Source organism: Bufo gargarizans, chromosome 2, assembly GCF_014858855.1.
Source record: "Bufo gargarizans isolate SCDJY-AF-19 chromosome 2, ASM1485885v1, whole genome shotgun sequence".
NCBI lineage: Eukaryota > Metazoa > Chordata > Amphibia > Anura > Bufonidae > Bufo > Bufo gargarizans.
In genome coordinates this window covers 587,189,752-587,202,694 of record NC_058081.1, presented here as the reverse complement: position 1 = coordinate 587,202,694, position 12,943 = coordinate 587,189,752, and the positions used below count along the sequence as shown (strand labels likewise).

Genomic DNA, 12,943 nt, shown 5'->3' with positions numbered 1-12,943 from the left:
TTTTTAGCACATGAGAAAGAGAGGGTTTGTGGACATCTGGTTCTATGTGATAACAAAGTCATTAGCCTTTGTAGATTTTCATTATGTTTTGTCCTTTTTTTTTTTTTTTTTATATAAATGATAGAAGGAATATTGGGGCTCGGGAATGTACATGTACAAAAAACAAATAAATCACAACATCATTATAATAACATTTATTTCCATAAATGAAAATGCACTGGAAATAATACACATTCAGTTCCCAATCAAAGCAATAAAAAATTACCCAGTTTGTGTTCATCCTTAACAGAAAGTTAAAGGAAAAGGAACATTAGGCTGTTTGTAAAAATAGCAGTGCCAGCATTTTTCTTTAAAAACTCAAACATGTAATGGATAACCTAAAAAAAAAGTTTGATATTTCACTTTACTTTGAATGATTAAACTAAAATAGTGGCATACCCATTGTTTCTGAGAACTGCTTGACGTCTGTGTTGTATGGAGTCGACCAACCTGTGGCACCTCTGAACAGAAGTTCCATCCCAGGGCGACTGGACTGCATTTCACATTTCTTCTGCATTTTTTTTTTTTTGTCTCATAATCCAAATTTTTTAATGTCTCCCCACAAGTTCTCTATAGGATTGAGGTCAGGGGATTGGGCTCCACTCCATTAGCTCAGTCCTGTTTGTCTGTTGTTGTTCGCTTACTGGTGTGTTTTGGGTCACTGTCATGTCCAAACATTATTTCAAGGGCATCTCCTCTTCAACATAGGTCAACATGATCTCCTCAAGCATCTTGATATATTCAAAATTATCCATGATCCCTTGTATGCAGGAATTGGGCCCCACATCACGATATGAGAAACAGCCCCATATCATGATTTTTGCACTACCATGCTTTACAGTCTTCACGGTGTGCTAGGCCTTGAATTCGGTGTTCAGGGGTCGTCTGACATACTGTCTGCAGCCACTAGACCCAAAGGAACAATTTGGCTTTTATCATTCCAGGAAATGTGGCACCATTTCTCTTTGGGCTGGTGAATGTGTTCCTTGGCAAATTTTTACCTTTTCAGGACATGTGTTTTTTTCGACAATGGGACTTTACGGGGAGTAAAATTTTCAATTAATGATTCAATTCTGCAGAATGAGCGCCATGTGTGTACTAATTGTTGGGTGTGTTTTATTTATATTACTCTATTATATTTACAAGTAATTTATTTGCTATGTAGAAATCACTTCTACCAAAAAGTGATTTATCAAGTTAATGATGTTGCACTGCTATTTTTTTTTTTTAAACACTACTGAACCTAGAGAAGGTGGGATCTTATAGATAGGGCCCTCCTGGTGAGTAGCTTTAGTGGCCTCTAAGCCACCCCCATGCTACTTACTGTAATTGTTTATGGAGACTATCAAGCCATAATACATTCCCCAGATCAACTGCTAGTGCTGAGGAAAAAGGTGAGGAACCCAATATCACAGTGCATATTCTCAGGCACTGGCTCCTCCATGGTGTATTTGCACTTGGAGCATGATCGTTTAGGTTTAGCAACATTCCTATTTGGAAATTATTCAGCTAGAGGATAGAGTGCCAATAACGTCACAGTTTCTCTTCTGCTGACTTCATGGAAAAGTTATATATATTTACAGGAAAACTTAGTGACCTGAAGATGCTTGATGACAAGAGACCAATGTCTCTTGGCATCAGGCATCTAGAGGTCACCAAACAGCGTAGCTAGTTCTGCTACACTGTTTGCATATCTCCCATTCACTACAATGGGGGTTGTCCCATGAAAAAATATTTTACAGTTTTCAAACCAGCACCTGGATCTGAATACTTTTGTAATTGCATATAATTACACATTTTGTATAGCTACTTAGTTATTCAATAAAATATACCTGCTGTTTGTTCTATTCTTATTTATTTGTCCCACTCACTGAAATGGTCGCACATGCTCAGTTTCAACTTTCAACTGCCTCCTGAGTTGTGATGGGGAGAGCATGGACACACCTCCTGAGCTGTGATAGGGAGAGTGCTACAGCAGAATGGACACACCCCCTGAGTTCCCGCAGAAAAGACACGCCTCCTCAGTTGTCAGCCTGACATAAATCTAGCAGAGCAGTGTGGAGATCTCTGGCTCCATGTGAGGTACAGGGCTGGTTCTAGCTTTGTTAGAAAGAGACTGACATGTAGTATATGATGTAATTTTTTACATTAGTCAAAGCATGAGTCTTCTCCCATGAGCTGCGAGTGTTGGGAATGAGCTTTTGCATTCATGGATATGCACCGGCTGCTTTATCTTCTTGTGAAATATTTCATCTAATGCAGTCACAGTGAAGCCTTATAAATTTCCCACAGTATGCAGAAAACCTCTGCTATCAGTCAAAGGAGACCAAAGCAGATATCTGGGGACTTTTTGACACATCGAATGAATTTATTTGCTTCTCTTGTGCCCTGGATGATTCTAAGATAAATGTTTTTGTCTTTTTCCACCTCTCCCCTATACAAGAACCACCCTGAGGACAGTCAGAGCTTATCAGAAGCATTGTCGAGTCAGCAACTGTCCTGAGGTTCAGCCAAGTGGTGATTTTGGGCAAGCATCGCAGTGTAGCAGGGAAGCCCTAGGAAAGAATGAGGGCACAGTGCGACTTGCATGTTTGCTGAGACAGTGACACACGAATCGCAGAAAAAAAAAACAGTGCTTGATTTTTTTTGTGATTCGCATGTCTGAGATGCAATACCAGACACAGCCCATAAACCAGGGTGGCATTTTTATTTTTATTTTTTTAAAGTAAGCAGCCATGCTTTTTCCTTGTCATACAACTTTGTAAGCTTTTGTGGGCAGTTATCTATATATAGGTGATATCTGTCATTGTAATCCCAGCAGTGATTTATAATGATATGACTGAAAAGTAATCTGTACAGAACAGGAAGTGGCGCCTATTTGGCGCCTCTACATAACTCTGGCGGATCCACCGCCAGCTATAAGGGGCTTATTAAAGTAGAAATCCTGGCAAAATATTTATTCTCTGACCTGCTAGAAAGTGATGTCATGGGACCAACTCTCTGATCTCCAACTGACACAGGACAGGAAGTCAGTTACATCTCTATTCATTCCTATGAGAGTAAGGCTCCCATAGGAATACATACAGAAACTGACTTCCTGTCCATACATAAGATGCTGTGTCAGTTGGAGAGTCTGATCGCTGGTCACATGACACAGGTGAGAAGCAGAAGGGAGGTGATGACTCGCAAACACAGTCACTGGTAAGAAAATTACAATCACTACAGATTACATTATGTACCTTTCTAACAGGTCAGAGAATAACATTTTTGGTGGGAGTTCGTTTAAGTCCAGTGTCTAAAACACTATTCTTAATAAATGGCCCCTTGGTTTTCTGACAACACCCTTTAAAGACTTGCATATCAAATGCCAAATGGATTAAAAAGGTGTTCAACAAAGGCATTAAGTGAAATCTTTGCTTGTTATGAATAGGTGAAAATTTTCACCAAAAAATGGGCCATTTTCTGTCCTCTTAGTCCAGATGACTACTATTGTTAAAGGGTAACCGTCATGTTTTCATTAAAAAAAAAAAACTATTTTAGCATATGTCACCCTAACTGCAGCATTATGCATAAAGCAATCTTTAGTTTCTTCACATACCATTGGTTTCCTTGAGTTTTTCCCTTAGTTACGGCTGTTTTAACCCCTACAATATGATGGTCTTCTCAAGATGGCTCCTCTGCCAGCTCTCTGAGGCCAAAACTGCTTTCCCTCACTTTACATACACACTTGCTGTAGCCAGCAGCTTCCTGCCAGCCAATCAGATTGGATTACTGAGAGACACGCCTCCTCACTCTCAAGCCACAAAAAAAAAAGACAGCTCACAGATGTCACCCATTGAGGTGTCCGCATCAGTGTGTCCGTTCTGCAAATTATAGAACCTTTCCTATTCTTGTCCAAACCACGCACAAGAATAGTCATTTCTAGTGATGGGAGTGAGAAAATCTCAATGACCTATACTGAGGATAAGTCATCAATGTAGAGAAAACGTAGAACCCCTTTAAATGCCCTAATTACGTAATTATATTTTTACATAGCTTTGACTGTATTTATTGGATTACTTTCCATAGCTTTACCTTACAGAACTGTTGCTATCTTTCAATGTCATATGCAAATCAACAATGCTGAACAAAAGTTAATTTTAAGCACAAACCTCCTACATAAATAAGGGAAAAAAATAACGTACAGTGTATATATAATCTCACACGTATGTCAGTGTTTGCTCCTTTTTTGTAGCTTGCCACGCAGATGGAGTGCACCCACTGTTGCGAGGAGCTTCCATTTCCAATAAATTAAAACTTTGTAACATAATGAATTATCCTCCTTGATCTGGTTGGGAGGGTGAGATACACTTAAAATTCAGCTCTTCCCTACTGAGTCCATGAAGCCAAACTGCTGTTTAGCGGAGCTCAGAGCGTCCTCCCCCAATCTCTGATATAGAGGTACAGCACATTGGCTTTGAGACATGAGGTTTTTAGCCAAGAGCTGAGAGCTGTGATTCTTCTGCGACCTACTGAGGCTCTGGCACATCAAGCGCCAGTGTTTTCATACATCAGTACACATCAAGGGGATTAAAGCAATCATGTGAAACTGGAATAAATTTCCATCTTGTTGAAGTTTTTATATTTTCTTTTTTTTTTTTATTTGCCTCTTTTGTATATATCATTTTAATCCAGGGAAGGAGAAGGAAGAGCTGCGTAAAGGGAACCTGACATCCAGATATTCAACAGTTAACTATGCACATTACCTTACTATTTCAGGCATATTATCCCCCATGGTGCCATTACTCTGCTTTTGTGTTTCATGGTTGCAGAGAAAATCAACTTTATTCCACTCTCCTGATGTATGCTAATAAGCACTTTGAAGTCAAGGAGGCTGGCTTTTGCATCCTTCAAGTCAAAAGTTTGCCGGGCCCTCTTCTAGCCCCTACCCCTTGATTGACATTTCAGAGCAGTGACAACATCCTCCCCTAGCCTCGAGACAAATCACGCGGATGCACTCTCTCACTCTGCGAACCTGCACAGTGACGCTGGGAGTATAGCGTCTGGCTTCAGTGCTACCCTGCTTGAGCCCTGTGTGCCTTACAGGTGCGCACTGACGCAGGTGCATGCCTGGGTACTGTAGCCCTGCTCCCGTTCAAGTGAATAGGAGCAGCACTGCAATAACTATACATGGCCACTACACAGTGTACAGAGAGGTGGCGTTTAGTACTGCAGCTAATAAAAACTACTGATTGGCATGGATGCTGGAAGTCACGCCCCCGAGGATCTGATATGGATGACGTATCCTTAGGATAGGTCGTTAAGGCTACTTTCACACTAGCATTAAAGTTTTCTGGTATTGAGTTCCATCATAGGGGCTCAATACCGGAAAAAAAACGCTTCAGTTTTGTCCTAATGCTTTCTGAATGGAAAACAATCCGTTCAGTATGCATCATGATGTCTTCGGTTCCGTCCCTTTTATGGTATTTGGCTGTAGAAAATACTGCCGCATGCTGCGGTATTTTCTCCTGCCAAAATTCCAGAACGCTTGCCGGATTGAAATATATTAATGCCCGATCCGGTACCAAGTGTTCAGGACATTGCCGCATTGATGGATCTGGTTTTCTGGTCGGCGCATGCGCAGACCTTTTCACATAAAAAAATAAATAAATACCGGATCCGTTTTTCCAGATAACACAGAAGAGAGATGGATCCGGTATTTCAATGCATTAGGTTTAGGATTAATTTTAGAGGTTTAATATTAGAGGTTTTCTGGTAATATTTTTTTTTTTTTTTAAGCAAGCGCCTGCAGCCTGCCCCCTGAATTTGAAGATTCATACCTACCTGCTCCATGCCACTCTGGTCCTCCACGCTGCTTCCACTGTCTTTATCTTCTGGTACCCGTACTGTTTACTTCAGACATGGGCATGGTCATATACACCTCTCAAGCTAATGACTGGCTTCATTGGTGCATGTGCCCATACCGATGCACTGCTGGATATAAACCGTGCCGAGACCTGGAGCTGAAGACAGCTTGTAGGAGCGGTAAGTATGAATCTTCTATTTAAGGGGGCAGGTTGCAGGTACTTGCTTAACAATCAATATTACCGGAAAACCCCTTTTAAAGATCTGGGGTATGATTTACTGATTTTACTAAGCGAAGTCATTGAAATCCGTTAACTTGCTGTCTTCATCCATCCTCTATTGTAAACGCATCTTCAAATCTTGTAATGCGGTGGCTTTGCTTTTTCTTGCAGTGGAAAGATGTATGAGTTCTATGCAAGCTGGTACTCAGATGATCAAACTACGTGGTAGCTCCAAAGGTTTGGTTCGTTTCTACTACCTGGATGAACACAAATCTTGTATCCGCTGGAGACCTTCGAGGAAGAATGAAAAAGCCAAGAGTAAGATACTATCTGTTTGATGTAATCTAAATGTCAAATGCATAGAATGCTTTTTATATGTGATATTTTCAGTCACAAATTTAACCTACCCTGCAAAAGATTGACCGCCAATGTTGTGGAATCGGACAATAAGAATAATTTCCCATTGTGTAAGAAGCACTGACGTAAGTCTGCGGAACATGTTTTTCTGTAATCTTCACCGTTTAGGCACCTTTAAGATGAGCGAATTCCACGCTCCAGACTTGCAGTTTGAGTATGCGGCAGCTCCCGTCCTCACCTCCCAGCACTGACGGGGTCGCATAAGATTACATAGATCTATGATGCTATGTAACCCTTACAGTTCTGGAATGTATTGGAGTCCGGAGCATGGAACTTACTCGTCTGAAAGGGACCTTTAAAGTGGTCTCATCAGGATAACCTCTTTTGAATGGAATTCACCCTGGCAATCAACTGATATTGTGAGGGAAATTTGTGGACAGCCATACATTTTCACTACAGCAGCACTACAAAGAAATCTAGTGTTACATGGTGCTCTGAGACCTTTATCCTGGTTACATATTTTCTAGATAGGTCATCAGTATCTAATCAGTGGTGGTCCAACTCCAGAGGATAGGTCATAATTTTAAAAAATCTTGGAAAACCCCTTTAAACAGCAACCATAGACCGGCTCATCGCTCATAGAGTTGGGTTCCTAAGCAGGACTTATGGACGAGGGTTGTCTTTTTAAAAGAGTAAAAAATAAATCACTATGCTAGATAGGACATTTTGTTGCTATTCATTGGTACACTCATCTGTAATTATTGCAGGTTCCATAAATATTTTTTTTAATAAAATTACTTATAATTGAGACCACTAGATGAGGTTCCGTTTTTCATCTTTCAATGAATACGAAATTGATTGCCTATCCTTAGTGTCACGGTGCGGTTCACTGTGATGGTTGTGGCCGTGTAGACTGGCTGCATGCCCTCTTGAATACTGGCTGCAGGCTGACTCCTGTGTATGCTGGTTGCTTGGGGCTGCATCCTGTCTGCGGTGTCTTGTGTGAACTATTGCTTGTGAATGTGAGTACTCCCCGTGTCTGCATCTTTGTGGTTCCTGTCATCGGTGTCGTGCAGGCTGGCTGCATGAGCTTTGTGTGCTGGTTGTGGGTGTTCCCATGTATGCTGGTTCTGCAATGCTGTTTAGTGCTCCTTGTTAATGCTGGTTCTGATGAGGTTAACATTTCTTGATCTGTTCCTGGGTGTGTCTTAACAGTTGCCCTCGTTATCGGAGCGATTTCTATCTGTGAGCTGCGGGGTTTGGGGTCAGTCTATCTTCTGCCTTGCTGGATGTTGCACCTTGCTGCTGTCCCAGGGGGGTTTCCATCTGCCCTTTTGTGTAGTGTTGCCTGGTAATGCATTGATGGTGTTGTTGATGTCCATGCCTTGTCTGATCTTCTGTACCTGTTCTGGTTTTGTTGATGTTGTTATCCTTGGCCTTGCCGGATATTCTTTACTTGTTTTGTGTCTGATCCACTCTGTTCCATATTTAGCCTAGCAGTGCTTTAACTACATCTGATAGCTTGGCAGTGCTAAACTGCTTCTGATCCTGCCTGTTCCATGTCCAGCCTGGCAGTGCCTACTGCTTCCGATCCTATCTAACCTGCAGTGCTTTACTGCTTCTTTTCCTGTGCTGTGTATGTCCTGCCTTCGTTAGAGGGCTCCTGGGTTCTCCGGAGGGAGGATCTCTAGTCTGTGTGCAGCTCTTCTTGTGACCTCCATGCTTCCATTCCGCTTGGGGTCCAGGCATCTGCTTCTGTGCTGGTTCCCATTTGTCTTGTTGTCTGATCCATGTCTTGAGTTTGTTCGGGATCCAGTCCTGTGTCTGTGGTTCTCTGCAGGTAGGGGCCAAGTGTACCGGTACCTTCCTGGAGGTGCGGCCCAGTTCATCCCCATCACCAGGGGCTTTGTGAAGAACGGGGCTAACTGGCTCTCTGCCTTCTGGGTTTTGCCTCTGGTCTGCTTGTGCACATGGTTCTGTGGTAGTGCTACCACTATTGCTTAACTTGCTTTACTGTCATGTTATTTTATTACATGTGTAATAAAGTATTCTGTTGGTCCCTGGTCTGAATTTTGCCTGTGTCCTGTTTGCAACATGTCCCGAAGGTCTGCCTTGGGCCTCCAGAAGGTGACACTTAGGATTGGCCATCAAGATCAGATTGGTAGGGGTATGTTTCCCTGTACCCCTGCCAATCAGCTGATGATGCACCCCAGGCTCTTCGGTCAGCTTGTTAGATTCCCATGTGATACTCATGGCCTATTTGAAGGGTGAAGCATCAGTTTTTATTGATAGGTAACACCTTAAGGGTTAGGTGGTTTGCCATGGAAAAGTATTAAAAAAAAGATGACAATAATATGTATAACACATCTGCATGAGTTTTGCAGAAATGACAGTATTCTTGACAAAATCACCTGAGTTTACTCCAGCTTCTTCTGTTTTCCTCCAAATTCCAAATGAATTAACCAAAGGAAGTAGCTAAATATAATGAAAATAAACCTTCTGGGGCTGTCCTACTCTCTCTAGGAACACTTCTATGTACAGTACAGACCAAAAGTTTGGACACACCTTCTCATTCAAAGAGTTTTCTTTATTTTCATGACTATGAAAATTGTAGATTCACACTGAAGGCATCAAAACTATGAATTAACACATGTGGAATTATATACAGTACAGACCAAAAGTTTGGACACACCTTCTCATTCAAAGAGTTTTCTTTATTTTCATGACTATGAAAATTGTAGATTCACACTGAAGGCATCAAAACTATGAATTAACACATGTGGAATTATATACATAACAAAAAAGTGTGAAACAACTGAAAATATGTCATATTCTAGGTTCTTCAAAGTAGCCACCTTTGCTTTGATTACTGCTTTGCTTGCTCTTGGCATTCTCTTGATGAGCTTCAAGAAGTAGTCACCTGAAATGGTCTTCCAACAGTCTTGAAGGAGTTCCCAGAGATGCTTAGCACTTGTTGGCCCTTTTTCAGGTCCGGTGACTGTGGAGGCCAGGTCATCTGGCGCAGCCCCCCATCACTCTCCTTCATGGTCAAATATCCCTTACACAGCCTGGAGGTGTGTTTGGGGTCATTGTCCTGTTGAAAAATAAATGATGGTCCAACTAAACGCAAACCAGATGGAAAAGCATGCCGCTGCAAGATGCTGTGGTAGCCATGCTGGTTCAGTATGCCTTCAATTTTGAATAAATCCCCAACAGTGTCACCAGCAAAGCACCCCCACACCATCACACCTTTTCCTCCATGCTTCACGGTGGAAACCAGGCATGTAGAGTCCATCCGTTCACCTTTTCTGTGTCGCACAAAGACACGGTGGTTGGAACCAAAGATATCAAATTTGGACTCATCAGACCAAAGCACAGATTTCCTCTGGTCTAATGTCCATTCCTTGTGTTCTTTAGCCCAAACAAGTCTCTTCTGCTTGTTGCCTGTCCTTAGCAGTGGTTTCCTAGCAGATATTCTATCATGAAGGCCTGATTCACACAGTCTCCTCTTAACAGTTCTTCTAGAGATGTGTCTGCTGCTAGAACTCTGTGTGGCATTGACCTGGTCTCTAATCTGAGCTGCTGTTAACCTGCGATTTCTGAGGCTGGTGACTCGGATGAACTTATCCTCCGCAGCAGAGGTGACTCTTGGTCTTCCTTTCCTGGGGCGGTCCGCATGTGAGCCAGTTTCTTTGTAGCGCTTGATGGTTTTTGGGACTGCACTTGGGGACACTTTCAAAGTTTTCCCAATTTTTCAGACTGACTGACCTTCATTTCTTAAAGTAATGATTGCCACTCGTTTTTCTTTACCTAGCTGCTTTTTTCTTGCCATAATACAAATTCTAACAGTCTATTCAGTAGGACTATCAGCTGTGTATCCACCTGACTTCTCCACAACGCAACTGATGGTCCCAACCCCATTTATAAGGCAAGAAATCCCACTTATTAAACCTGACAGGGCACACCTGTGAAGTGAAAACCATTTCAGGTGACTACCTCTTGAAGCTCATCAAGAGAATGCCCAGAGTGTGCAAAGCAGTAATCAAAGCAAAAAGGTGGCTACTTTGAAGAACCTAGAATATTACATATTTTCAGTTGTTTCACACTTTTTTGTTATGTATTTAATTCCACATGTGTTAATTCATAGTTTTGATGCCTTCAGTGTGAATCTACAATTTTCATAGTCATGAAAATAAAGAAAACTCTTTGAATGAGAAGGTGTGTCCAAACTTTTGGTCTGTACTGTACATAACAAAAAAGTGTGAAACAGAAAATTTCATATTCTAGGTTCTTCAAAGTAGCCACCTTCTGCTTTGATTACTGCTTTGCACGCTCTTGGCATTCTATTGATGAGCTTCAAGAGGTAGTCACCTGAAATGGTTTTCACTTCACAGGTGTGCCCTGTCAGGTTTAATAAGTGGGATTTCTTGCCTTATAAATGGGGTTGGGACCATTAGTTGTGTTGTGGAGAAGTCAGGTGGATACACAGCTGATAGTCCTACTGAATAGACTGTTAGAATTTGCATTATGGCAAGAAAAAAGCAGCTAAGTAAAGAAAAACGAGTGGCCATCATTACTTTAAGAAATGAAGGTCAGTCAGTCCGAAAAATTGGGAAAACTTTGAAAGTGTCCCCAAGTGCAGTCACAAAAACCATCAAGCGCTACAAAGAAACTGGCTCACATGTGGACCGCCCCAGGAAAGGAAGACCAAGAGTCACCTCTGCTGCGGAGGATAAGTTCATCCGAGTCACCAGCCTCAGAAATCGCAGGTTAACAGCAGCTCAGATTAGAGACCAGGTCAATGCCACACTTAGTTCTAGCAGCAGACACATCTCTAGAACAACTGTTAAGAGGAGACTGTGTGAATCAGGCCTTCATGTTAGAATATCTGCTAGGAAACCACTGCTAAGGACAGGCAACAAGCAGAGGAGACTTGTTTGGGCTAAAGAACACAAGGAATGGACATTAGACCAGTGGAAATCTGTGCTTTGGTCTGAGGAGTCCAAATTTGAGATCTTTGGTTCCAACCACCGTGTCTTTGTGCGACGCAGAAAAGGTGAACGGATGGACTCTACATGCCTGGTTCCCACCGTGAAGCATGGAGGAGGAGGTGTGATGGTGTGGGGGTGCTTTGCTGGTGACATGTTGGGGATTTATTCAAAATTGAAGGCATACTGAACCAGCATGGCTACATCTTGCAGCTGCATGCTATTCCATCCGGTTTGCGTTTAGTTGGACCATCATTTATTTTTCAACAGGACAATGACCCCAAACACACCTCCAGGCTGTGTAAGGGCTATTTGACCATGAAGGAGGGTGATTGGGTGCTGCGCCAGATGACCTGGCCTCCACAGTCACCGGACCTGAACCCAATTGAGATGGTTTGAGGTGAGCTGGACCGCAGAGTGAAGGCAAAAGGGCCAACAAGTGCTAAGCATCTCTGCGAACTACTTCAAGACTGTTGGAAGACCATTTCAGGTGACTACCTCTTGAAGCTCATCAAGAGAATGCCAAGAGTGTGCAAAGCAGTAATTAAAGCAAAAGGTGGCTACTTTGAAGAACCTAGAATGTCATATTTTCAGTTGTTTCACACTTTTTTGTTATGTATATAATTCCACGTGTTAATTCATAGTTTTGATGCCTTCAGTGTGAATCTACAATTTTCATAGTCATGAAATTAAAGAAAACTCTTTGAATGAGAACGTGTGTCCAAACTTTTGGTCTGTACTGCATATTGAATGCGACTCCTATGAGAAGAAGAGGTCCTTTTATCATACAGTAAAAATCAGACGACATATAGTACATGACAATACCTTTTATGACAAAGCTAGACCCGGGCCTGTACCTTACATGGATACAGAGATCTCCCCATTCGTTGCTCTAATTGTTATACTAGATTCGCTTCAGGATGGCGGCTCAAGGGGGTGTTCTTTTTGCTGCAGCTCAGGGGGTATGTCCATTCTGCTGTAGTTTTCCCTATAAATGTCACTGCTTCTAATAGTAGACATGGCTGGTGGCAGTTAAAGGATGGAACTGAGCATGTGCAACCACCTCAGCAGGTGGACGTGAACATAACTATACAAATTAAACCCCAGGGGGAGCCGTTACAATGACGTAAGTAGAACATTTCACAACTGGAGCATTTATATAACAAGGATGTGCACCACATCTAGGTTATATATCATTAGATGGTATTTTCCAAGCTAATAATTGCATCTAAAGTAGAACAAAGTACAGTACTCTGGTAAATGGACAATTTATGGACGTGTGTAGAAAAAAAATTAAGCAATCTTCCGGTGACTGGTTTATAACCTAGAAAACGTAGTTACTGGCAGTCTAGTACAGGCTATATAAAACGGGTTTGTTCTATAACATAGGTAATTGTGGAAAGTGAATCCCCTATAGGATTCAATGGAGGGTGATTATGCATGCACAGCCTCCCTTCCCATGAATCTTTTACCGGTGCGGGTTCAGTGGTTGGC

At 42.0% G+C, this 12,943-nt stretch overlaps 1 protein-coding gene across 1 annotated transcript in view; it reads left to right on the top strand.

The window, feature by feature from the left end:
- Positions 1–12,943, top strand: part of PLCH2 (phospholipase C eta 2) — a 730,017-nt gene that overhangs the window by 470,156 nt on the left and 246,918 nt on the right. Inside the window, exon 3 of the mRNA XM_044281842.1 lies at positions 6,276–6,422. Coding sequence (XP_044137777.1) covers positions 6,276–6,422 — 147 coding nt within the window. The remainder of the gene's footprint in view (positions 1–6,275; positions 6,423–12,943) is intronic.